Source organism: Melopsittacus undulatus, chromosome 12 (assembly GCF_012275295.1).
Source record: "Melopsittacus undulatus isolate bMelUnd1 chromosome 12, bMelUnd1.mat.Z, whole genome shotgun sequence".
In the NCBI taxonomy this organism is placed as follows: Eukaryota; Metazoa; Chordata; class Aves; order Psittaciformes; family Psittaculidae; genus Melopsittacus; species Melopsittacus undulatus.
Window position 1 is genome coordinate 20,078,253 of NC_047538.1, and position 27,054 is coordinate 20,105,306.

At 40.6% G+C, this 27,054-nt stretch overlaps 1 protein-coding gene across 6 annotated transcripts in view; it reads left to right on the top strand.

The window, feature by feature from the left end:
* CLIP1 (CAP-Gly domain containing linker protein 1) overlaps positions 1-27,054 on the top strand; it is a 69,096-nt gene that overhangs the window by 11,565 nt on the left and 30,477 nt on the right. For all 6 annotated transcript variants that reach the window (XM_034068087.1, XM_034068089.1, XM_034068090.1 and 3 more), the window contains exons 2-8: positions 1,771-1,966; positions 2,232-2,776; positions 16,286-16,410; positions 17,490-17,706; positions 20,850-21,047; positions 21,425-21,528; positions 23,684-23,744. In XM_034068087.1, coding sequence (XP_033923978.1) covers positions 1,873-1,966; positions 2,232-2,776; positions 16,286-16,410; positions 17,490-17,706; positions 20,850-21,047; positions 21,425-21,528; positions 23,684-23,744 — 1,344 coding nt within the window. In that variant the 5' untranslated portion in view covers positions 1,771-1,872. The remainder of the gene's footprint in view (positions 1-1,770; positions 1,967-2,231; positions 2,777-16,285; positions 16,411-17,489; positions 17,707-20,849; positions 21,048-21,424; positions 21,529-23,683; positions 23,745-27,054) is intronic.

Here is a 27,054-nt window from a genome sequence, read left to right on the forward strand (position 1 = left end):
CCACCCCCCCCAACCCCCCCTCTGGTTCTTGTGTATAACTGTGCCTCCCACTCATATTTCATGCCTGTTCTTCTGCTTTGATTTTAGAGAGCTAACTCCCACTTAAGAATTAATAGTAAACTACCTTATATCTTGCAAAAACAATGAAGAAATATTTCTCTTCAGTAGTCATAACTCTGCAGCTGGGTGGGTAACATACTGCTGGCAATGCTAGAAACAAGGTTCAGAAGTCTTCCCAGTGCTGCTTGCTAGTTTTCATGGAGCATAACTTAAATTGCAGGCACACACCACAGTCCTAGGTGTAATTAATGCTTTTGAAAGTATAATGTTTTTGCAGACTTCTTAGAAGATGCCTTCAACCTGACATGGAAGATCTTAAGGTAGCAGAAAAAACCTTTCACTCTGGTATTTAGGCTCACAAAGCAGTGTGCCTGATACTTTCCTTCCTTTCACAGTGAATTGATTTTTAGGAACAGTAATGTGCTAGTTATTAATAATACATGAGAGATAGAACTTGCACTGTTAGGTAAAAGGCATGGTTGGCTTGTCTCCTTTAGTCTTCCTTCCTGTGGCATGGCAGTCTCTCCTTCAGGAGTGATTTGCCTTTAAATACCCAGCAGACCCAGCACATGCACCTGGGAATACTGGTTTTGGGAAGTCTGCAATGGGTCAGCTTTCTGCCTGCACACATTTGCCCATTGCTGCCAAAATGCAAGGAACTGGCAGGACTGAGACCTGCTTTGCAGCTTTTGTTTGCCATGTTCTGAGCAAACAGTCTATTGCTACATGTCTGTGCCTTCCTTTTTTTTCCCCTTCAGCTTTTGTTTCAGTGTGTGCTAGTCTTTTTTATGTGGCCATAGCAGATCTGTCAGTGCCTCATAAAGCTTATAAAGCTTAGCAAATAGCCAAGCTGTGTTCATGCAGAGCAGGTTGTGCTTTTGAAGATGGGGTAGAGCAGTGACCTCACAGTATTCGAGGGAAAAATCATAAAGATTTTTCATTCTAGATGAAAAAGCCTTTCTGAAGTTGCTGTAATCAGAAGGAAGATGTGTTCCGTGGCAAACCCCTCATGATGTATTTCCCTGAAAAGCTTATAGCTGCCTTCCAAGTCAGAGCCAGACTCTATCCTAGCAACACAGGGAAGAGTCCCTCCTCTTCCCAGAGGAGTGTGGTTGGGGCACTGTGTTGGGGACTGAGCCAGTGTATCTTGTGATCTAAGAGATCACATACAGCTGAGGTGGATGTTTCCTTTTTAGTTATCGGCATCCAACTCTGTTGAGCAACTTTAGTTTTTCAGGGCCAATCTCTCTTTAAAACTGTATTTTTATCCAGAAATTCTTGGTTTCTTGCTTTCTTTTGCAGTTAGTTCTCTAGTCTCAAGTTGGTCTTGCTGGGATATAGCAACACTTGAAAATGTGACTGAAAACACTGGTATATGAAAACATAGACATACAAAGAGTGGGTATATATATGCTGCTCAGGGCTTTGTTTTTCTTTGTTAAAATAGCCTTTCATTTTAAGATGAATACAGCAGTATTCAGAGAAGTGAGTTATTTTAGTGTTTTAGGCTCAAACTTGATGTCTTTTAATAGGAAATGGCCTTCAAAGGATGAGGAGTTGGAAATGCTATCCTGGGAAATGCTTCTGGTTGTTACTGCAAAGCATCTTCTGTCATGCATTTCATACACAGGCTATTTGTATATACAGAAGTCTCTTCTGCAGGAGTTAAAATACTGACTTTTGTTTCATGTCTAATATTCTTATATACAGATTTATTCCAGAATTGCAAAAACTTGAAGAATATATTTTATCCATGTTTGGAAAAAGATAGTTGTTACAGACAAAGAGGATTAACACCGGTATTGCAGAAAGATGAGTATGTTAAAACCAAGTGGACTTAAGGCTCCTTCAAAGACTATCAAGCATGGGGAAACATTGCTGAAAACACCTGCATCTGTTGCAGCTGGTAAGGAATGTTTAAGTATCTTAACTCTGCCCTTATTCATAATCTAATAAGAAGTACCTTGAAAGCTCTAAGTATACACTGACTTTGCTATTTATACCAAGGAATTACTGTATTCCAGATATTACAGTGTTTTCTTAAGTGAGAAAATTGGAAGCTCTTCCTTACACAAATCATGGCTTTCCAAATGCTTGTTACATTCAAGCGAAGTAACGATGCACTCTGGAATATTATTTGATTTCTGTTTTCTCATTGTGTTTGATTCCAGCTCCAACAGAAAAAGCAGCTTCCAATGAAAAGACCCCAAGTACGACCACTACAGATGCACATGAAGAGTTTGTGGATGATTTCAGAGTTGGGGAGCGTGTTTGGGTCAATGGAAGTAAACCTGGCTTTATTCAGTTCCTTGGTGAAACACAGTTTGCTCCAGGACAGTGGGCAGGGATTGTTCTAGATGAACCCATTGGGAAGAACGACGGTTCTGTGGCTGGAGTGCGCTATTTCCAGTGTGAACCCTTGAGGGGAATATTTACAAGACCATCAAAATTGACAAGAAAAGTGTTGACAGAAGATGAAGCCAATGGTACACAAACAGCTTCTAGAGCTACATCACCAACTTCCACTTCAGCCGCTGCTGCACTTCCCCGTTCAGGAATTCCACAGAAAACATCACCACTTGCTTCTAAGGAGCACTCAACTCCTTCTCAGATTAGCAATCTTTCAAAAACTGCAAGTGAATCAATATCAAACCTCTCTGAAGCTGGATCACTGAAGAAGGGAGAAAGGGAGCTCAAAATTGGAGATCGTGTTCTGGTAAGGTTCCTCTGTGCCTGCTCTTGATTGATAAATGGTAACTTCTGCTAATATTCAAAGCTTTCCTACTGTTTCTTTGATTAAGGTAATGTAAATTTATGCTCTAGCTTTCTTGTCATTGAGCATCTTCTGCAGACAAACATTCAGTATTTAACAACATTTGTATTTTATCTTCCATACCCTCATTAACTCTGGTCGTGGGATTTCCATGCAGCTCTTTTGCCCTATTCCAGGCCATATCTTTAGAAAACAGTTCAATACTTGATTGTTCCCCTGAGTGGTGATAGGCAGCAACAGAAGCAGTCACATAATGCCACTGATCATCCAGGAATTACATGTTCCGTTGGTGATGTGCCATGTTACCTTGGCTGCCCTTCCTAAATCCAGAATCAGAAGTGCTTCTGCTGATGGGTCATTTCACTCTTTCATGAAAGGTGTTCCGTTTTGTTAGTTTAAACACCTTTGTTTCAATAATTGTGTATCTTTTATAGTTGCACTAAGAGACCACAGGTAATCTCTTTTGATTAACTAATTGATATACACCCACTAAGAAAAGTGTGAAGCTTTCCCTTGAAACACAAGCATTTGCTTGAAAAGGCTGTAGAAAGCTGGTGGTACATTGCTTGCTGTATTCTTGAAGGCTGTGTTTGCACCCTTCAAATATAACAGGATAATACTTGTAGATCCACCAGATCTACAATTACTGTAACAGATCTGATTTTAGGTTTGAATTATGTGTCACCAGGCTGAGTAATTGGTTTACCATTATTTTGCTACAATCTCTTTTCATTTACAGTATAATTTTTTCAAGTTCCATTAGGTAAAAACAAGGGCAGGAGGGGATGCCTGGCATAGAAAGCATTTTTGGATTACCATAAGAACCTCGTGCAGAAAGATATCGCATGGATTTTGTTGTTTGCCTTGCAGTGGCCCACCAGATAATGGCTCTGCAGTGAAGGTGGATGGATACTTTAGGGGGGTTTTAATTTAATTTTTTTTAATGAAGAATTTAACTCCTCTTTCTGTGTAAAGAGAGCTCAAAACATAGGGCCAAGTTGAAGAAAGCATGAAGGAGACTAAGGTGAAGTGAGGGCAGTGTTTGCTGGCAGGGTCAGGCTGAGATGTGTTTTCTTGGGAGTGGCAATGGAAGCAAAGATTTACAGTTTATCCCCAGCTATGTCTGTCAGAGCCCTCTCAGCCTCATTTTTTAACCGCTTGTTTGCCTTTTCTTAAGGATCTATGTGAGATCTGGGATGTCCTTTTTGGGTGGGACAATTCGCTGATGGCAGTGGAGGCATCACTCTTAATTTTCCTGTGTCTTATTAGTGTGAGTTACAGAAGCAGCATATCCTAAGTGCCACAGTTTGATAGTAATACGGTCCCAAATTCTGTTTCTGAAGTAGAACAGGTTAAGCTTACTATTTCATCTGCCCTGCTTGCTCTGTTTGCCTAAAGTCTTCCTGTTGAATCATCAAATTCTAGTTTGAGGTGTTGGGGCAATTCCTAGCACAGGTTGTCAGTGATGGATGCCTGTAATTTATATGTCAGTATAAGATAGTGTATGCAAAGGAATATGAATGCTAAATGGACAGGATTCTTGTCTGCTGGTTTTTAACCCTCTTGGGTCCCATGCTGTTTTCTGTAGTGGATCCAGACTCTACTGATGTCATGTCTAATAATGATTCAGGTTTAAATACCTTAAATTGTCAGGTTAGTGCAAGTAATAGTGAACTTGAATAATCCATTCTTCTTTTTAATATTCTTTTTCTCTGTCATTGAACTGCTCAGCACTATGGGCTGTAGAATTGAGCTGTTACTGAGTAATTGCAGGAAACTGTCCTCAGAGCCTACACCTAACAATGGTTGCGAAGGACCTGTCACTGTGACAGGCTTGTCACTGTCACTTACTATAGCTTGCTTAGTCATTGCATCTCCCTCAAAGGTACAAATGCAACTGGACTGCTCCATATCATTTGGTTTTTATTTATACTGACTTAATAGCAGTAACTTTTCAGTTATATGTTCTGCAAGAGGATGAGAGGCTGATGTAATTTATAGATACGACCTCAGCACAGAATTTCCTGAGTGACAATATAGCATCATAGCCATGAGCTGCTCCAGTCTGGCTGTACCACTGCAGAACTCTGGCAAGTAAATGCTGCACACGTTCCTCAGTTCTTGCAGCTTGGATTGACTGCTGTTGAATACATTGTGAAGTTCCTTAGTAATAGCAATGCTGTGATGATTATGGATATGTGGGGAAAACAACTGCTGAGAACTGCATCTTGAAAACAGCGAGCCTCCAGCAGTGTAGAATTGCAGTTCATCAGAACAATGAATTCATGGTAGACAAAAGCTCATCTGGGAGTCTGATTAGAATACTTAACTGGAAAAGTATGTCCTTAAGGGCAGATTTATAGACGGGTAAAACATAGCTCGTCAGCTAAGATTACATTTTGGGATGGACTTCATATGTGGCTCGACTTTGATCTTAGTGTGTGATCTTAGGGTGTGGAGTGTTACACTGGAGTATTTCAATCTGTTAAATGTTTTCCTCCAACTTTGATTTCAAAATGCAGTTGGAGTAACCTGCTGTAGTGGAAGGCGTCCCTGCCCGTGGCAGGGGGCTGGAAGTGGAAGACCTTTAAGATATCTTCCTATCCAAAATGAAATGAAATGTTGGGTTTAAAGTACTTCAGGCTTGACAGCCTGTTGCTTCCCAACATCTAAGCTTTGCTGGAGCCATTTTAAGTTCCTACTGAGATGTTGGTGCTGTTTCTTTACATGGAAAGAAGTTGTCAGCTCCTTCAGGAGAGATTCACTTTGTCCTGTCTTCTTGGAAGGTCTCTTTCTTGAGACTCTGAAGGAGTCAAAGTGAATCAAACTTAGTGAAGTGACTACACAAGTGAAATACCTCCAAAAGTGATGTTCCAGTGCAAAAGGAGAGATCCTTTAGAGGTCTGTAGTTTACTCCTTCCCAAAGGCGATTAAGTTGTCTTGGGAATCTCTCATAAGAAGTCTCTCTCTCAAATCCCAGTACATCTGAGGCATATTCAGGCATGTGCTTAATTGCCCAGTCAACTTGAAGTTGAGCAGTAACTTTCCTTTCACTGACAAGTATGTGGAAATACTTCATGTTAATATGTAGAATGTTGAAAATACAGGGTGATAAAGTACATATTTAAAGGAGTTGTGGTTTTTGATACATAACTCATTATTCAGCTTTTACATTTGTTGCATTGATGTGTAACTTTAACTGGAATAATAGAGCTAAACCAAAGGAAAAGTTATTAATGGAGAGAGTAATGCAAATAGCTCTGTATTAACCATAATTTCCATTCTTAACATCTGAAGTATGTTCTGGAATCTGGATATAATTTAGTTGTTAGAGAGGGAACATTAACTCTGGGCAGCCTGATCTCGTGTTTGGTAGGAAACGTTGATGTGGAAACCTGTGCTTTCTTCATTGCACTCATCCAGCCTTGAGTGAGTTAATGATACAGTGCAAGGTCTTAGGCTGCAGACTGAGCATTTTAAACCTTCTATGAATAAGAATTCCTATGTGAAAAGTGATCCCTTCTTGTGCCATGGAAAATTGTCGTTAGGTACTGAATCAGATGGGGAGAGAATAACTGAAAACTAATGCAGAAAACAAATGACTTTCAGGCTAAGCCAGTTTGTTTCCTGTTAGAGTTGCAGCCAGAGAACCTGTTTGCCCTGGTATTGCAAACATGGATGATTTCTTAAGAGCCCAATGCAAAGCTGATTTTAAAAACAAACAAACAAAACCTCCTGAAACTAACCAACCAACCAACCAAACCCAGCTTGTAGAAGTAAAAGGGAGGAGACCTGTTTTGTGTGACAACTGCTGCAGGAACCAGAAGTTGAGCAGCTTTGAGAGCATCTTAAGCTTGGTTTTTTTTCTGGAGGGACCAGATGTTGTATTTAAAATAAATAAATAAATGGAAATCTTACCAACTAAGGGTGTAGGCAGATAGGGCCTGGCGGCCGGAAGATATCGTGCTGTACGGAAAGATAAGACCCCTCTCCAGGTAGCCAATAGCGTTCAGGTGATGAGAGGGAAATGACATTGTAAACCTAGGCTATATACCGCCGTGTTCTCTCTCAATAAACACCATTTGCCGTCCACCACATTGGTGTCTGTGAGCATTTGGACTGAGCAGCACAAGGGTAGGCCGTCGCGCCTCTTCGAAGGCAACAAGTGGTGCCGAAACCCGGGAAGCTGGAAGGCAGGTACCCGGTGGACATGGGAGGCTCGATAGCAGGGAACCCAAGTGAACCCGGGAAGCCTGATAGTCAGGAACCCAGGGGGTCGGGAATCGCCTGGATGGGTGAACGGTGGCCGGAGCGGCTGGACCAGCCCGGCAGAGGGAGGATGCTCCCGGACCCGCAAGGAGGATGGAAGCTCTTGTGAAGGTTGTATCAGAATTACATAAGCAGTGGGATATTGATTGTAAACCTAAAGATTTTACTCTTGTTGTTGAGAGACTTGTGAAAATTGGGGCTATTGCCCAACCGGTGGATGTTCTCCACCCAGAATCATGGGATAAATGAACTCATGCATTAGCTGAGGAGACGATGTCCTCAGGTAGTGGGAAACATCTTAAGTCATGGGGGAGAGTCATCCAGGCTCTGCGGAAGGCCCTGCAAGAGCAGGAAACCTGGAAGGCAGCAAGGGAGTGTTTGATGGCCACCCCGAAGTGAGGAGTCGGGGCAGCCACACAGACTTTGCCCCCCCCAGACCATGGCGACTCCATTAGCCCTAAGGTCGGCAAGAGGGCGATATGACCCCTCCATCCTCGGGCGCTGACAGCTCCCGGAGGGACAGAACCAGGTTGGATCCCTCTGGGGAGCGCTGGCCGAGGGAGCCGGGGGGAGAGAGCAGAGCCCGCGGAGGTCAGGGCCAGACCGCGGCCCTGTGCGCCCCAAGATGGCGCCGAGCCCAGAGGCGAAGGGCGGGGCGAGGATGCTCCTGGCGGGGAGAGAGGGAGCACAAGGGGAAGAGGAGGTGGGCGCAGGGCGGACACCATCCGAGGGCATCGGGATCAGTGCCCATGATGGACACACACCCCCGAGCACAGGGAGGGGCGAGCCCAGAGGGAGGGAACGGCCAACCCACAAACGGGGCGGGGCCGGAGCCCAACAAACAGGCACCGCAAACCGGCAGTAACCGCAACTGCTTTAAAAACGCAGCCAACAACTGCTTTAAGAACGTTCTTGTTCAAAATCTCCTTTACTTATCCCCAGTTATACCCCGTTATTCCCAGTTATCCTCCTGTTACCTCTTGCTTAGTGTGCCTTATGTTTTCTATCCAAGTTTCTGATACATACCTTAAGTCTGTTATAGAGCAGAGAATAGTAGAATGCATTTAGTATATTTTTATGATATATATAATCTTTAAGACTGTTACCTTTTAGCCGATTTAATTAAGCATAGGGAGGGGGGAAATGTAAGCAGATAGGGCCTGGTGGCCGGAAGATATCGTGCTGTATGGAAAGGTAAGACCCCTCTCCAGGTAGCCAATAACGTTCAGGTGATGAGACAGAAATGACATCGTAAACCTAGGTTACATAACGCCGTGTTCTCTCTCAATAAATGCTATTTGCCGTCCACCACATTGGTGTCTGTGAGCATTTGGACCGAGCAGCCCAAGGGTAGGCCGTGGTGCTGTTCCTGAACCAGGTCGTCACGCCTTTCGAAGGCAACATAAGGGGCCTTAGCCTTCTCAAGGGATTAAAGTGCTTTCATTCATTTAACCAGTTACAGCTTCATCATAGCCTGCCAAATCTGATGCTTCTGGAGCTGAGCTGTAAAGCTGTAACTTGGGCCTCTGTCCATATGTTCACAGATGGTTGCAAACTAGATTTACAGGCGTGTGCTGATGGGGCCTTTTTGCACAGTTACTCTCTATGCATGAGTAACATCTAATTTCTCCTTCTCGTCTGTTTTACACTGCTCACTGCAAGTTATTTCCTGCTTTGTTACTTCTCACGGTGTTCTTGAGTGATGTAATAGGCAGAGACTGATAGGAGATTATTGTCAGATTTGTTTCCACCCATGTGTAACCTATCCTCAAGTAAACATGACGTAAGGCTGTCAAGTGATTAAATTCCAGAGCTCTTAAAAGCAATGAAGGGGAAAAGAAACTTCCCATGTAGAGAGAAGTTTCTCCCTTTGGAATTATTCCTGTGTTGTCCACATGGTATTTTAGGGTTTCCAGTTTCTGTAGCATTCTGAATAGAAAATGCCTTTCTGAGCTTTGTCTGTTTAAAACTCTATAATAATATTTAACTGTTAAACCCCCCCCAATATTCATCAGCATTGTTCAGTTAAAGCAATGCAGAAATATCCTGCCACAATACATCTGAGGATAGAAAAGGAAGAAAAATTTGGAGGTCAGGAGCATGTGATTTGTGTGCTCTGTTGGGGCTGTCCTTGCCTGAGCCTCCCTGGCTGTAACTGCAAATGCACCACAACATTAACTGCTCGCTCACACTTTTGCTTTATCCTTAGCTGACTTGACTGAGGTATTTTGATGGCTTTGTCATGTTAAGTCAAGAATGAAAGTGAGTCTTCTGTACGTATATTTAGGCATGGTATTTTGGATACTGTAAAGTATAACGTAGATCAGTTTGCAGAGTGGCTGCTTCAGCATGAAATACATACATGAGGATATAGCTGAAGAATAGCAGGTAGCCGAGGGCTTTGTAACTCATCTGGGTGATTTTCTGTGCAGACTACAGCTTCCTTTTAATGTCACTTCTAAGTGGTTTTCAGGCTGTATTTATCTGTGAGCTAGGTAACATGTTAAATTTATCCTGTTGCAGCAAGGTGTGAGTTGTGTCTGACTGTGAGTCATTTTGTTTTGGCAACTCCTTACTTCACTTAAAATTGCATGTGAGTTACTGGGATATAATGGCAGCAGTCAGTGACTCTTCCACATGCTTTGTTAATAGCTTGATCATGCAAGACTGATGGCGTTTCTGTGTATGTGGACTCCTCCTGTCTCCCCTCCCCTCCCTTCCCAACTGGAGCAAGATCCAGGAACATGTTGTCCTTGTTCATTTCAACACAGGATGGGCGACAGAACAATTTATTTATTTACTTAAGTCTTTGCCTTTGCTTCTTTTTTTGTGGTGGCAAATCACATGTGGCTTTCGTAGTACGGAATTGCTCTTAGGGTTTTGTATTGCTTCCTTTGTGCCTGAATGAGTTGCGTGAATGAATTGAACACCAATAGCACATCACTCAATTATTAAACTGTTTTCTCTGGGAAGTGAAGCGATAGCTCTGTGTCTGTGAGTGTCTCATTGCACGTTGGCTCTTCTGCCCACTTTGGCTTTGCTGGTCAGCTGCAACCAGACTGGGTAGAAATGTGGAGATTTCAAAGATGAGTTCTTCCAAGTTCTGTGGGAGCAGAGAGCCCACTGGAAGGCAGAGAATCTAACCACCAAATTTGGAAAGCCTGCAATTTGCCTTCACAGCCTTTTGCACATCAGAGAATCCACATGATCAAGATCTTGTCTAAACACTGTTCCCATCAGTGTTGCATTTTTACACTCTGCATTTTTTGATAGTGAAATCACTCGACCCTAATATCCAGTGCCACAGGAAAGCTGACATCACTAGTCCTGCTATTCACAGAACTGCTGGTTAGAAAATGCTGACTTAGGGAGGAGGTTTGACGTCCAGGAGATACTCCAGCACTCTTCCAGTCATGTCCTGATCAAGTGTCAGATGTTCTGCAGGTGTTTCTAAGACAAAGTTGGATAATTTGAAGCTAGAATGTCTAATATTAGGAGGAAGAAAAAGCCAGGCAAAAACTGATGGAGGAGCCAGATGCTGAGAAACTAAACAGTTTTGTCAAACATATTCTACTTCCTTCTTTGAAACTATAGATGTAATGAAGAAAACTCTTGTGCAGTGAGGTTTATTATTATTGTTGTTATTAATTATTTTACTTTCAAATGAAATCTAACACTCTAACTTCCAAAAAGGCACTGGATTTTTTTTAATGTATTTAAGAACTAGGCAGTGGATGGCAAATAGCTCTCCTCTTCCCTCCCCCAGAAGTGGCTTGCCTGGTACTACCATTGAATATGATCACGAATGTGGTTTTCCTTTGTGCCAATTTAGTGCCAGTACTGTTCAGCACTTTGATCCATGCTCTGGAAGCAATTGTAAATCATTCCTGATGAAATCTCAAGAGGAGTAGCAGTATGTATGGAGCAGTCAGAGGCACTTGTTATTTCATGTCCAAGTTGTTCATTGCATTTTGCATTCAGTAGCAGTGTGTAAGCATAAGAATGAAAGAGAAGCTGCGTAACAGCCATGGGCAGCTTTCTGCTGGAGAGGCTGCAAAATGACTCAAGCAAGGGAAAGTATTTTGCAATAAAAGATCTGAAGAACTCTATCTGTTTAATTTAGGAAGGGAAAAATTGAGGTGTCTTGCTTAAAACATGTATGTATCTGCGTTGTGAGTGCCAGTTGCTGAAGAGCTCTGTGATCTTCCATGGAAAAACATAATGAGAGTCAGTGGCCAGAAGCCACAGTCAAATTCTGTTTATTTCAAATTTAAATGTGTTTCTAACAGTGGAGTGATTAACTATGAAAATAGCCTGTCAGTGGAAGCATGTTTTCTGATGGGTATCAGCTCTCATTTAAGAACATCAGCACGTGCAGCTGAGCTCGGCACAGTTACGGGGTTAATGTAGAGACCTGTTTAATAAGGAGAGCCCCAGGTGATGATCTGATGGTTCCCTCTGGCCTTGATTAGGTGAACACACAGGTGCTTTTGCCAGCTGGAAACAATTCCTCTCAATTTGAGAAACAAGAGACGTAAGATTCTGATTAGTAGAACCCAGGTTTGGGTGGGGTTTGCTTTCTCATGCTGCATATTATGGGATGGTTCTGGAAGTACACATTCTATGTGACAAATGCAGAAATAGCCAATTAATGCTTTTCAAGGGTCACCATAAGTAAATGCTCAGGCAGAAGAGGGGACAGAGCAATTGTTACCCTTTAACTCTGTTCAGTTGGTCTGAGGAAGTGATATGGTTACACTGAGGAAGTTGTCCTCTCTTCCAGGTGGTCTGCATTTTCACTGGCCACTGTCTAAATAGCAGCCTTGCTTTTTTAGATCATTTCCTATTTTTTCCTGGATTACACTGGTTTATTTGTTCCGACTTAGACCTGTAGAAATGCAGCTCTGCAAAGCTTCTCATGTCAAACTTGAAAGGTTGACGTGCTTATCCTAATGTGATTTCATCAGGATGTTTGAAACTGCTTCAGGTTTACAAACCCATTTTGCTACTTACTTTACATTGCAGCAAGTTGATGTAAGCTTAAGTTATCATTTGCTAAATGAAATTTCATCAAGCTTCCCATGTATTTGACATAACACTAGTGAATTCCAAGCAGATGTCCTCACCCCACAGTGACCTGCAGCCTAACCTAGTTTCTTTTCTGTATTATTGCTTTATATTTTACAGCTTGACTATGTTGAGTGTTGTAACTGGCTAAAAAAGGTCTGGCAGTTCTTTGCTCTAGTATTTAGTGACCTGCCTTAGCATGGATGAAAGTCATGGAAAACTTCATGGTGATGCCCCATTTTTCCATGAAACTTTCAGAAACTTTCTAATTAACTTTTTTCCTGCATCTTTTAAAAACTGGGCTAGTTTTGTTTTAGTCCTTCGTGCAGTACTGGGAAGTAGATCCACTGGCAAATGCAGCTAGGGTGGTTGTGGTTTGGGGTTGTTCTGGGGCTTCTTTTACATGTTTGGCTATCATTCCTTTGATTATAGTTTTTAATAATTTTTCTATAATTCTATAATAAATGCTCTAATTCTGTAAGTACAATTCTTTTTTCATTTTGGTACATACAGTTTAGTGTAATTGCATCCTTATTTTTTTTCCCCTTTAGAGCGCTAAGTGTAGGTCTGTGTATGTACAGCAAGTTCTATGCATAGAAAAAGGCCAGATTGGATGGGGCTTGCAGCAACCTGCTCTAGTGGAAGGTGTCCCTGCAGGAGGTTGGAACTGGATGAGCTTTCAGGTCCCTTCCAACTCATACCAGGCTCTATAAAAGCCTTTACCCTACTGCATTTCACAAGAGCACCTCACATTGTACTACCAAGGGAACAAGTGGTTATGTTGTGTCATCACATGCAGAGTGCTTAATTGCAGTTGGAGAGAAATATATATGGTTCAGGCTTCATAGAGCAATGCTGACTCTGTCTTTAAAGCTGAAGATTTAGAAGACTTTTGCTTGAAACTAAGAAAAACTGCATACATAGACCTTTAGTAATGCTGTGTATCAGCACTCCACTGCCCCAGTATTCTCTGATTTCTACTATAGGTAAGGATGCCATTTCAATATTTGTAGGAAACAGAGGTGTAGTAGCCAGTTATTCAAAGAAGCTTGACTAGGTTTGGGAAAAAAAACCCACAAAATTCCTTGGCATCCTTCCTTGCATCTTGTTTTAAAATAACCCTGCTACCATGGTTACAGGGCAAGTCTCATTGCTGTTTCTCCTGGGGATCTCATGTTGTGCATCCCCATATGTTCTCGGGATATGTATTCCTTCATTTGTTCACTCCCACCGGGCTGAGCACATCCACTGTGATTGCTGGAGCAGGTCCAGTGGACACTGGTCATTGCCAGAGCTTTCCTTCCAGATTTGGATGCAATGTCTTCGAAACAAATGCCATGCATTTTTGGCCTAAATGTGGAAGACTAGCTGGGCCAAGGTATGAAACAAAATGGGATGAATATTCTGCACCCAAGTTTAATGTGTATTATCCTGGAGCTAGCATGACTTTATCTAGAGGTTTATGAACAGTTTGAGTTGGAGGGAACAGATTTTTTTCCTGTCTCTGGGAGTTTTTGCATGTAGTTATCCTTTTCCACTGCTGTGCTTCAGATAGCTTACTTTGCTCCCCCCATTTTCCTTCCTATAAAAGGTTTCTCTGTGTGTGTTGGTAACTGACTTAGATTGTTCATTACAAAACAAAGCAAGAGCGCACACACATCACAGAACTGCAGTGAAATTCCTTGGCCTGCCTGAAAGCTTCTGTGGAAGGAGCTGAGGAATCCCTCTGTGCTGACACAAACCTGACTATTGTCTTTGAAGGGATGCTTCTTATCTAGGCTATTGTTTTAGTTTTCCTGTCTAATTTCTTTAATGGTTTTTTTACAGCCTCTTTTGTGTGACTCTGTTGATTCAGGCAGACCTCAGTACAGAATTGAGCAGGGAAACTGCATAGAACTGACCAATCTTTTCACCTTAAGGTGTCTTCCAAATTGACCTTTGAAGAAAAAAAACAGCACAAAACACCCAAACTTGATAGAAAGGAGAAGGAGAATTTGGAAGACCCATCAGGGACTGATCCTGTGGACACGTGCATGTTTTTCTCTCACACTTCAGTTAAATTTCATTCTTATGTTTGTACTTAATGATATTTATCCTCCAGAAAAAAAGTAGGTTATGTCTGAGGGTGAATAATGTGTTAACTTCAGGGATATCTCTTCCCAGGAAATACTTTTAACAAATGTTGTATTTATTATATACATTATATATTCCCTCTTCCCCGCTGTCCCACAGAGGAGATCCTGTGACTGTTTTGGCTGGTTATAATTCTTTACTTCCAAGACACTACTCCTGCTTGTTTTTAGAGAGGGGAAGTTTGTCTGTTCTCTGCCAAGAGCACCAAATACCAAACGTTCTACTAGTTACTATATTAGGCTGAGTCATGATAACTGTAAACTTTGTGTATTTTTATTCCATGAAGAGTAATAATTTGCCACAGTGCCACTTAAAGCCAGATGTAAAGGGGATCTGCAGAGGAAATACTGTTTCAAGACTGCCTCTAATGAGAGAGACGGGGGCTGCTACCATGAATAGGGATGGAATAGCTCTGTCAGCTGTTTTATTTTAGTAATATCAAAAGGATTAATTATTCTTCCCTGGTTTTCAGAGGTTTGAATGGATTTGGGTTTTTTTTACCCATCAGCTGGAGCCTTGCATCACTGACAGAGCTGTCAGCTCTGGAAAGCTGATGAGCCAGAAGCTAAAGCAAAATGTGTGTAGCAGCTACTGTGCACTAGCTTAGTGCTTTGTGGACACTTAGTGCTTTCATGCAAGGTAATACCCTTCATTCCTAGATTCCTCACAGTTAACCTCTTGTGTGAACACTTCCCAAATGTATTAATATGAATTATCTGGCGTACTGTCATCATGCACCTTAATTTATGGCACAGGAAGTTGCTTGTTCTCTGGTTATCCTTGGAAGTTCTCCCTAATAAATAGAATGTCTGATGTAAAAATTACATGAAATTCTAATTTACATTTTAGTATATGAAAAGGGTCCTGGTGTTAGCAGGTTACATCCAAGCTCTCAGAATATTCCTCATTGTGTAATATGTGCACTGGAAAACACAAGTGGAAAAAACCCTAATGGCCCTAAAAAAGTCCATGTTAAATTCAGTGACTTGCCTGAAGAGGTTTTCATTAACAGTTGCTTATTTTCATAATGCTAGATGCAGGCTGAACAGATTTTCACACAAATAGGGCACAACATATTGTCATTCTGACCTGCAGGAATCCTGTAGTTCTGGCTTGTGGCCCATCTTGGCAAGTGGCAGCCACATTAACACCTTTTGCTTCTTCGCTTAATTTAATTCTTCCCTCCCCTGGGCATTATGAACAGTTGGATCTTGCAGACATTGTGAGTCATTGGAATGGCTGCAAATACTTAATATTCTAAGTCTGAAAACAACTGGTTTCTTGTCTTCGATCTAAGAGTGTTTGGGGGGTTTGGTTGGTTTTTTTTTGGTTGGTTGATTGGGTTTTAGTGAAGAAAGGATAATGATTGTCCCTTCCCCAGGAGTTCAAATAGCTGTATGTACCTACATCTTTGCAGTGCAGTGTGCATCATGCTTTGTATTAGCTCTTTAAATGCAAGAGGGCTGTACAATGTCATTTATCTGAATAATTCCTTAGGCAAAATAGGAAAGGCTTTTTTCTCATTTCTTTTACTTTTCCTCACAGAGTAAGTATAAGCAGTTCTTAGAAATCCTTATTTGCTGATAGAAATTTATGTGAAACTATAGTACAAATCTATTGCATTCAGTACATTGGTTTTAAAGAGTCTTTTTAAATGTGTTTTTAATCTTGTGGCTACAAACAGTATCAAGTCACCTAATAGAATTGTGGCCTTCAGTCATGGCATACTTCCTGAATACCGGATTGAACAGAACTAAATGCTAGAGAAATTGTATTTTTCCTTCTTCTGTAAAGAATTTGCTTGTGAAGATCTGCTCAACATTAAAACAGACTTGGAGGCAAAGGAATATGCAGCTGGAAAAAAGAACTGGTCACATCATTCATGTGCTTTGTGAACATGATTATACTGAAAAGCTTTCTCACTCTATTTGGTATCTTAATTTGGAAGTGCAATAAATGCAGTTGTGTGTCTTATTGCCTCAGGTTGGTGGAACAAAAGCTGGAGTTGTGCGTTTCTTGGGAGAAACAGACTTTGCTAAAGGAGAGTGGTGTGGAGTGGAACTGGATGAACCTCTGGGAAAGAATGATGGAGCTGTTGCTGGAACAAGGTGAGTCTATCATCAGATAGCAGGCGCCTTAAAGATTTTGCATCTCTCTATTCTGTGTTGTTCTCTTAATATTGTACATGAAACTTATATCCAGGGAAGTCGTTAGGCTGTAATCCCGACTGTCTGCTGGTGGTGCTGGGTCGTTAGACACTGATTTGAATTCTATGACACCTACACATCTCTGAAAGTCTTCATCAACTCCACTTTTATGGGATTAGTAGATCTCTTCTACTCCCCTGTGAGTTTTATTCATAGACTGGTAATGGAAAACACGATTTCCTCCTTTTTGAACGTCTGCTTCGTTTCTCAGCTAGGAATGAATGCTTAATTCATTTCTCTGGGTATCTAATAGCTGAACTTGAGGGAAATCTGCCTGCATCACAGGAGCTGAAAGCTTCTATACCAGTTGTTGTCTCATTGTAAAGATTGGGAACGATACAGAAGCTTCCTCCAGTAAGTCACACTTAGAAAGTATTAATTCACATCAGAATTCAACCTTCTGTCTCATTTGGTGTAAGAAACAGTCATTTAATTCACTAAAAAGAGGTTTTGCAAGGATTGTACCACCTTAACATAGGAGATCGCAACTTAAAATTTTAAGTGGCATTTGTCATACTTAACCAAAGAGAAATGTTCTGCATAATCACATGTGCATTCATGTATAGATGTACATGTAATAAAATAGAAAACTATTTGCTTTAAGTAAAATCTGATTTTTAACTTTGCCATCACATTACTATTGTCAGCTCAGAGGAATGTATCAAAGAGGAAGGTGATGCGTGTTAAGCTTTGAAGCTGAATGGAATTTTTAGGAAACAGCTCTGTCTCAAGAGTTTACTCTTGAACTTTGGAGGTCTGATATTTTCAGGCTGTTTCAACTGTTCAAAGTGCCCTTTCCAAATCTAGTGTTTAAAAAACTAAAGACAATCTATTGTAGGTGCATTTGTCACCAGCTGTTACCTTGTCCTTTAGTACTTTCAGACTACTTATCTAGAATGCTTTGTGAAGCCCAGACCCATGTGTCTGAAAAGACAGAAGTTAATAGAACACTCACATCTGTCTGCTTTGCTTTTTTAAAGGTATTTTCAGTGTCAGCCAAAGTATGGCTTGTTTGCTCCTGTCCACAAAGTCACGAAGATCGGATTCCCCTCCACCACACCAGCCAAAGCAAAGACAACCGTGCGGAAAGTGGTCGCGACTCCCACAGCCATAAAGCGTAGTCCAAGTGCATCTTCCCTGAGCTCCCTCAGTTCTGTGGCATCTTCAGTAAGCAGCAAGCCAAGCCGTACAGGACTAGTAAGCTTCTTTTTCTATTGCATGCTTTACATTTCCAAACAGGAATGAATCTACATGGCACTTGCCTGTGATCTACTTGCATAAATTGAGACTAGAACAGATCTTGAACAGAGCACAGTATACATTTAATTGTGCTCCTTTTTTCATTCAAAGCATGCATGAAGGAAGGAAATCTTAGCTAGCCCTGGAGAGTAGCTGAATATTTGAATATTTAAGCTTACACAGTTAATTCAGGCTGAGTTTTAAGCTTACAGAGTTAATTCAGGCTGAGTTACTGCAATAAGAAAGGGGCTTGTGATGCCGACAAACCCAAAAGATATCGATATTCTCTGGCTGGAATCTCTATTTAGTTGTTCATTCTCCTAGCACTACCTCTGTCATAGGGGGTTTGTGTTTGAGGATCTCATGCACTAAAGCTTCCATAGATGAAATTTGATTTATTTAGCAGGAAGCTTCAAATTGATCAAAATATAAAAGGTTTTCTTTTGCTGTTAATGAGATGAGTCAGCTGGGAAATACAGAAGTAGCAGTTGTCAAGTCTTTGCTGACAAGAAGCCTCTTTCTTTTCTTTTACATTTGGTTTTTATTCTATGAATTCATAAAGGCTAAATGTTACACAGTGCAGTGGCTCAGGTGAATTCTAACACTACTAATTCTGCCTAATACAGTTACTGTGGACTGTTTTGAAGTTGCTCTCATTCTAATCTTGGGTTACAGCAGTAAAACGGGAATCTTCTGAGAAAGCTGACTTTAAAAAGCCTCTCTCTTAAGGCAATTAAAATAATAGAAATACTTGGGGTTTCCTTGCACAGGCACCCTAGATTTTTCCTTTTTAAAAATCAAAGTACATAGATGTATCTAATGAAGGGATCACTGGTCTGGAGCTGGGGAGCTGGCATACTGTCCCACTGACCAGCAGGTGCAGAGCAGAGAGGTGACTCCCTATGGCCCTTCAAAAGTGGAGCAGATTACAGGCAAGCAGAGGTCAGCAGTTGGTCAGGGCAGCAGGGTTAATACCTTATCACAGGAAGCATGAGGGATTTTAATTTGGCACAAACAGTGGGACTTTGGTAATCCCTTCTGAAACTTCTGGCTGCAGAGTGCCCCCTAGTTTGAAATCGGTGCACTTACCTCGGGTTCAGAGCAGGCTTTCATGAGCTGATGGAGAAACATTAACATGGATCTCCACATCTCATTCCATATGCTGTGATACTCTAATCAACGAGAGAGTACAGTTACACATTGTAAATGTCTACAATATATTTGCTTATTTTTCCCTCTGTGCTGTGCCCCAGGGCATGTTTTGGGCCATAAAATGTAAAGCTTCTGTAATCCATTATTTCTGGAATTAGAATTGTAGCTTTCTTCCAACTCTGTTCCTCCGGCAATATGAACATGTGATTGGCATCCAAGCTAAAGGGACTGTCAAAACAATTCTGACACTTTTTGTTTAAAAGATAAGCTGCTGAAGAGCCCAGGTTTCCTGAAATCAGTTTTGACACAGCAGACTTCTCGGGCTTCAGTTTCAAGGAAAGCTATAACCTGTGTGGACATTGCTGGGCTCTTACACAGTCTTGTCAATTATTCAGGGCTGTTGCTGTTTTCTTCTTCCTGTGTAAGAAAAGCAACTGTCAAAGCAGGTGATGTAATGATTTAAGAGGGCTGTCTGATGCCGTTTGTATTTATTTCCAAGTCTATGTTTCTCTGAAATCTTTTGATTTCTTTTGGACTCAGAAATTAAGTCAAGTTTGATATGAAGAGCTAGAATTGTTAAAAAGCAGTACATTCTGGAATGAGGAATCTTCTAGAAACCTTTGATTTCTTTGATGTAAGCATCAAAGTAGAAGATGGTTTATTTTCTCTCATACCTTCTCAGTCACTTGATAGAGGATGCAATGGATGATAGCTGTATCATTCAGTGCTGTGAGTAGACAAGTTAGAGGGATTGTTTAGAAATCATGGCAACAGAAAGGGAAGTGTGTTTTTGTGATGCCAGAATACGTCTGCATTACGCTTTCTCTGGGGGATGTTGGCCAGTGTCAGCATTCCAGGCTGTATATGGCAAGTACTCTTCAGCATCTTGATCTCAAAGGATCGTGGAAGAAACATGCTCCTATTCTTGGACAGTACTGTTAGGCAGAGCTAAAAGTTAACATAACAGGAGAGCAAGCCTTCATCCATTGGTTTTTGTTTCAGTTAAGTCTGTAACTGAGATGTTCTCATTTAAGACTTAATTTTCTCAACTGTTAAGCTTAAAGTCAGGCTTTGTAAGCCGTATTAGGTCTTTTTTTTTGGTTCAGTTTTTGCTGCTTTCACAACTATTGCTCACTTTTACTACATAATTTCAGTTTCTTTACTTTCCCTTCTAGCTAAAAACTCTTGAGGAAGTGGAAGACAGGGCCATGCTGAATTTTCACTGACACTGGTTCCATTCAGTAGAGCAGAGATCATGCAAGGTCAAGGAACACCCCAAGGTTCATTTTAGCCATAGTTCTCCAGATGGATTCATTTTTATCTATACTCATTACATTAAATCTTTCAGATTTTTTTTCCTCTAGAAGTAAATTAATTCCAAGAGATATGAGCATGTTTTAATCAGATACCAATTGTTCTTCTTCACAAGGTTTTAGCTGTAAGGCTGCCTTTTTAGGTCAAGGTAAACGCTCTTCATCCTGGATGTTTTACTGCTGTAGTAAAGGTGCCAAATCCTGGCTGGAGTTCCAAAAGCTTTTGATAGAGCATTTGGAAATGTTATACTGCTGCTGGTGACCCAAGATGGTGACTTGGTAACTAAAATCTTTAACTTGCAAAAAGGCTGCCTTTCTTTTTTTATGCAGAAAGATACTTATAGACATGAGCTGGCCTTTGTGTGAGTCTACTAAGCACACCTTCAACTGAGACCAGCCTTCTATTTTCACTTCAACCCTTCTGTCTCCTACACACTGCTGGTGATTGCTACAAAGCAGTTTTACTACACATTTATGGCCATTCAATACTAGAAAATGAACTAATTCAAAGAAAATGAGAAGTTACAGTAGGTCACAGAAAGCATTTGCTTCACTAACCCAGTGTTTGTAGAGTCTGGAGATACCCCTTGTTTTCACTTGGTACAGAATGATCTTTAACCTGTTTACTTTGTGAAGTTGACAGAAACATCTTCCCGGTATGCAAGAAAAATATCTGGTACCACAGCCCTACAGGAGGCACTGAAGGAGAAGCAGCAACACATTGAACAGCTCCTGGCAGAAAGGGACCTGGAGAGGGCAGAAGTTGCAAAAGCAACCAGTCACGTAGGGGAAATAGAGCAGGAATTAGCACTTGTTCGGGATGGACATGATCGGGTAAGAGTGGTATCGCTGTTCTTAAAATAGAGGCTTTAATGCAGTTGACTTACTTTCCAAGATTGTGATTTCTGATTGCAAAGGTCTGGGAATAAGAGGCAATAGTCTAAAGTTAAAGTAGTCTATACGTGTGGTATTGTCCTTGTGAGAGCTTTGGCTTGATGAGATAGTAGATCTACTTTAACTCATTTTTGTTGAATTTCTCTACACATCTATACACTCTTTTATTATATACGTATTTGAGTATGATAACCTTCCTGTGCCTTGGCCCATCACTTTACCAAATGGTGATTACTGAGGTGTAGATATATAACTCGGAAAAAAATTGTATATTGCCCATCTTAATAGATTTTGCTCTTATTTCTCCTGCTGATCAGCATGTACTGGAGATGGAAGCAAAAATGGACCAGCTACGAGCTATGGTGGAGGCTGCTGACAGGGAGAAGGTGGAGCTTCTCAATCAGCTTGAGGAAGAGAAAAGGTAACCTAAACCTGTCTTCATTAGTAGAACTGTTAAAAACAAACTTTGTATTAAAAGCAGATGCTGTGGTGACTTTTAGATATGAAACTATTTCTGAGTAATACAGATGGAGCAATTATTGTATAAAATCATATTGCAGTATCTTAAAATTAATACTAAAATAACCCCTCTCTTAAATTTGGAGAGGAAAAGCCAAAGAAAGTGGACTTGCTTAGCGGCTATAACTGTTGTTTATAGCTGGATTTCATTCAACTCATTCCTTTTAGTATTGCTTTCTCTTAAGAAGGATTTTTTCCTACGTATATGAAATGAATGGATCTTACCTGATATTCTTGAAACACTCTTCTTCCACTTCCAAATGAAAATTTTGATAATCTCATTCCCTGACAGTGCTGGATTAGGAATTTACAGTTTAGTTCTCTTGTGGATCATTTATTCCTATTAGTCATGTGCTTCTAGGTGGGGTCTGTCTCTTACAGGAAAGTACTAATGCTGTTAATTTTACTGCCTTTTCTTATTCCTTTTCATAACCATTTGAGGAAAGTGAGGTTACAAAACAGGTAAAGTGAGGTTAGGAAAGGAAATAACCTGATAAATTGTGGGGTCAGGGTTAGGTGAGGAGATAATTCGATGAATTGTTTTGCTGGATTTGGAATGCTTTTGAAAAGCCAAGAGTCTGCTTAGAAACCCATTGTGAGTCTGCCCTGTAGGCCCCTGAAACCAGTCAGCTGTCAACGTCTCTGAAAGGCCTGCCTGAAATTAGAAATCACAGATGAGAAAATGCAGTGGTAAACCCTGGCAGTTCCTTTCCAATTTTCATGTTGCCTTTTCATGGGACCTATTCTAACTGTATTTTGAAAACAAGCACTAGGGTTGGGTCTGGAATGATTTGTGTAGTCTCTGTGAAATGATGCAGTGGGGGTTTCAATTAAACATAAATAAATGAATGAAAAGGCAGCTTTGCAGCCCCTCAGCAGCCTGACTGGGGACCTACTTTTTGCTGAGTGCCAGGTCAGTGGGGGTCTGTTTTACCGCAATCCTCCATGGCCTTGAGCTCACCTTCAGCATGTTGCTAGGCAGCGTGACAGTGCTGATGTGTGTCTGCTGCCCCTTCACCCAAGTGATGTCCTGCAGCCGGGAAAACATTTCACAGCCTCAGCAATACAATATTTCTCCTTCCTCCTCACCACTCCAGGCTTATTTACCTTCAAAGTTCTCTGTAATATGCATTCAAATTAGTCTCTGCAGTGACTTAAAGTCAAATAATCTTTAATTCAATTTCCCAAAGCACAGTGGTGAGACCCTCTTCCAGTAATAAGTTCTTACTGTCCTTTATTTTAGGGATCCATCACTTGTAACTCTTTGATACAATTATTCCTGTATCTGTCAGCCAAGCTGTGTGCAGAAGCAGTGTGTGTAATTCAAAGGAAAGATGTGCTTGTCTTTTCCTTTGCAACATCTTACAGTGCTGAAAGGAACAAGGGGAAAAGGAGGAGATCTGGACCCTTGCTCATTGGGCTAATACCAAAGTCAGGGGAGGGAATAAATGGCTTCTTACAAAATTAATTCTGAGTCAGGTATTAGCTTCTCACCTCCATATTCTCATTCCAAAACTCCTGTATATGGGCAAGTCAAGTCAATGTTCTTGCTTGCACTCCTATTCTTCATCTTGCAGTTCATTCTGACACCTAACATACGTGTGTCTCTGCTAGAGTTTTGATGCAAGTTGACCAGTGCACTTCCAAAAGGTCCATGGGCTTCTTGGATATGTCCTGACTTCCTGACTGTTTGTTAGGAGAGTGGTAGAGCATACAGAATGTGAGATCAGACTGTTCATTTAGGTCAGCTCTTTTGAGGATAGGCGGGAGGGTGAAAGAATGAGAGAATCAATGATGACTTCAAGGTTTTCTTTTTAGCTTGTCAGAAAATGCAACAAAATTCCTCATAGAGCAACAGGAAAGCTGATTCCTGCCTTGGTCTGTAGTTGTTTTAAAGACAGGGTCTTTCCTTCTGTCTGATGCTTTCTTCTTAATGTTCCTGGCAGTTTGCTGGTACAAGCAGAATGATGTCTCTGTAATTCTGATTTCCACTGAAAAGTAAACTTGAAAGCATTTTCTTTCAAAGTTATCTGAATTTTAATGAGCTCTCCCCACAGGAAAGTTGAAGACCTTCAGTTCCGTGTGGAAGAAGAATCCATTACCAAAGGAGACCTAGAGGTAAAATATCTCCAGCTTTGTAAATGGGATTTATAGTAGGATACAGAACTGCAGTCAGTTCAGATTAAGTGTGTTGTTCTCTAGAAGAGAAAGGCAAGAATGAACAGTAAATGCAATACTGGTCCAAGTATATGCACATCACATGAAAATGGTGCCTAGTTCTGCAGTCCCCGAGTAAACTGTTCCGAAACTGGGATTACACCCTTCATTGTTACACACTTCAGGAAGGGTTGTACTGTGGAATGGCTGTAGTTGTTTATAGTAATTAATTAATAGAATATTTCACCTTTTGATATTAAAGGTAATGACCATAAAAAATAATGTTGAAGTTATGAAATTGCAAGTTAATATTTATGCCTTTGAAAATGAATACTGAAGACCAGGCCTGTTTGTCTTCAGTCAGTTTTTGCCTAATCCCTGTGATTTCCCTAGGGAAGATTATCAAAGAATTTTGTCCTGAGAGTTACTGCACACAAAACTTACACAGCCATTAATGTGTGCAGATTTTATATCTGTACTGTGTGTATAAGTAATATTGGGCTGCAACAGTGTTATTACACAATCAGAATAGAAAGTATTTAATGATTACTCGCAGATATTTGGCAATTGCCAAGTTTTATCCCAAATTTCAAGTTAATAAGCAAGATACTTTTTAGTTGCTCCATTGTATCTAATCAGAAAAACATTAGAATTCGTTGCACAGTATAAAGTACAAACTTCATTAACTTGTGTTCCTGTGAACCATTTCCAATTGAAGTGCTAGCCTTATGGAAATTACTCATTTCATATAACATTTCTTTTATTTTAGTCTTCCATTCATTTTAAGATACCTATCTAGAGTCTTCATAGAATGTTCTTTTTATTGTTTAGTCCATGGATAATTTTAAGCTTTTTTTGTTAAATTAGTCGCTAGTTGTGGCAAACCAGCTTAAAGACTCTGGTTTGCCAAGCTGCATACCTACAAGAGTTTAAACTGAGATGATGATCTGTATCCTGTTGTTTGCTGGAATGACAGTGCTGAGTCTGCAGGTGAAATATTGTTGTTTGTTTGTTTCTTTAATTTTACTGATAGCGAAAGAGGCAGATTTCGGAAGACCCAGAAAATGTAAGAGGGCACTTAAGTGTGCAGAGACATCCCATGTTAACAGATTGTGTGCAGAAAATGCTTATACTTATTCACTAACTGCATAATCTGTTATTGAAACATTGACTGTAGTATCTGTGTGCATGTTGCTTTCAGAGCAATTACAACATCTATTGAAAAGAATGTGTGTAATGACTAAATGTTGTAATCCCCATTAACTGGAGAGAGGGCGAATGTGTCCTTAGAATTCTCTAGGATCAAAAGCTTTGCAGCTAACTGAAGAATAGAGGAGCTTGTAGGAAATGTCTGTCCAGGATCTGGAAACATCTTTCATTTAAATGTAGGATTTTAGTTCTCAACACAAAATCCTGTGTGCTTTCCTATGAGCTCCTGCTGCTTTTCAGTGGATGCTGAATGGAATTAGCTGGTTATTTTTTCTGAGGAAGAAAATCAGTATGTTCCTCACCTCCTCTTGTTTGTTTCCTTTTTTTGTTAGCATGAAATGCTAAGGGGAGAGATGATAACAAATCAGTGTGCAAATCTGTCTGATTTTACTGCATCTTCATGTAGCTTCTCTCTGAATTATGTAGGAAAAATACATGTTACTGGCTAACAGAAATTGCCTTACAAGATGTTTAAGCAGCCCTCTTGCCTCAGAATAGTGGGATTTAAAAGCCCTCTCTTTGATTGGAATCAGGGAAATGTATCCCAGGCTGCCTCCTCTGCTGCATCCCCAGCCATGATAGGAAGTTCTCAAGACTAAAACTGGTTTTATGCTGTGCATTCTTAGGTGTTCCTTTTGCGAAGCTACTTCAGCGATCTGGGTCTCCTCTAGTCTTCCAATCAGGCTGACGGTGTGTTAGAAGTAAATCTGCATGTGCCCTTCCTTCTCTTGTTTTGTGCACTCCTTGTTTAATCCTACCTTTACTCCCGATTCCCCTATTCCAATTTTTCCATTAAAAATGGACATCTTCCCTCTCTAAAGGAGACACATGGGTGATCATTTAGTTTCTAGGCTAATGCTCCATGATCTCAGTCATGTTCTGTGATTGTTATCCCAGCACGAAAGGACTGAAAGTCATCTTGCCCCTATCCTAGAACCTATTATCAGCATTTATGGCTTCAGCACAATTTCACAGTGTGCCCTATGGATGGATAATTTAACACTGAGGTTTGTTTTTAAGTGATGGAGTAGCTGGAATACACAGGTGCTGAAAATAGCTGGTGACTGGTCTCTGAACTCTACTGGAGTGGGATTCTTTAAGGTTCAAAGCAGAGTCAGGCTTGTCCCATTTTCCTAGGACTCTTAATCTAATTGTGAAGCTTTGGTGACGATGCTTCCTTTCTGGGGGGGAGATGGTCTTTTCTGTTTTTCTTTTCCATCCAAATTAAGATTTACAATCAAATTCTTCTTTTTGTAGTACTCTGCTCTTCTCAGTTTACTGTGCTCTGGGTTTCCTCAAAGAGAAACATCAATCATTTCAACATCTCTCTCTGTACCTGATCAAAAGAGAAATCTGAGTGATTCAAAATTTTGCAGTGAGTTTTACCCTGGGGAAACTGGAACCTGTCCCTTGGAAATCAGACTTGTTTAAAGATAATCCCTCATGCCCTAAATGGGGAAAAAGGTGTCCAACAAAGATCTCTGGAGGGGTTTTTTTTTAATCTTTTATTTTCATTTTGGTAGGATTTAAACTTATTTCCCTTTGTAATATATAAGAGATTGGATTAAAAACAAATAACCCAAACTAGTGATCAGTGATGGTATATCTGATCTTCACAGGACTAAAGCAATGTCTATCAAATAAATGATCAAAGTGTTCTGGGGTTTATGTAGAACTGCAAAATACACTATCTGAAGTTTGTGTAAGTCATGCAGGGAGAATCCTGCAACAATCAGGTTTGGTTTTTAATAGATCCCATTAGTGAATTAGAACAAGGAAGGTATGAATGTTCTGTTTTTCTTACAATAGATTACTCTTCAAACTTGGGGTTTTGTTGTGGATCAGGACTAACACTAATGTGTCCGAGAGGGCACTGAGATAACAACCACTTACAGAATGTTATTTCCCATAGAGTACTTAGTTCTATTTTCAAACACTCTGGGATGCAAAACCAGTAATCTCTGTTCCTGGGGAGGTTTTCCCCATGTACACTGGAGATCTTCCACTGGGAGAGACACAAATCTGCTATGAAATTTCAATATACAGATGCATCTAAGAAACA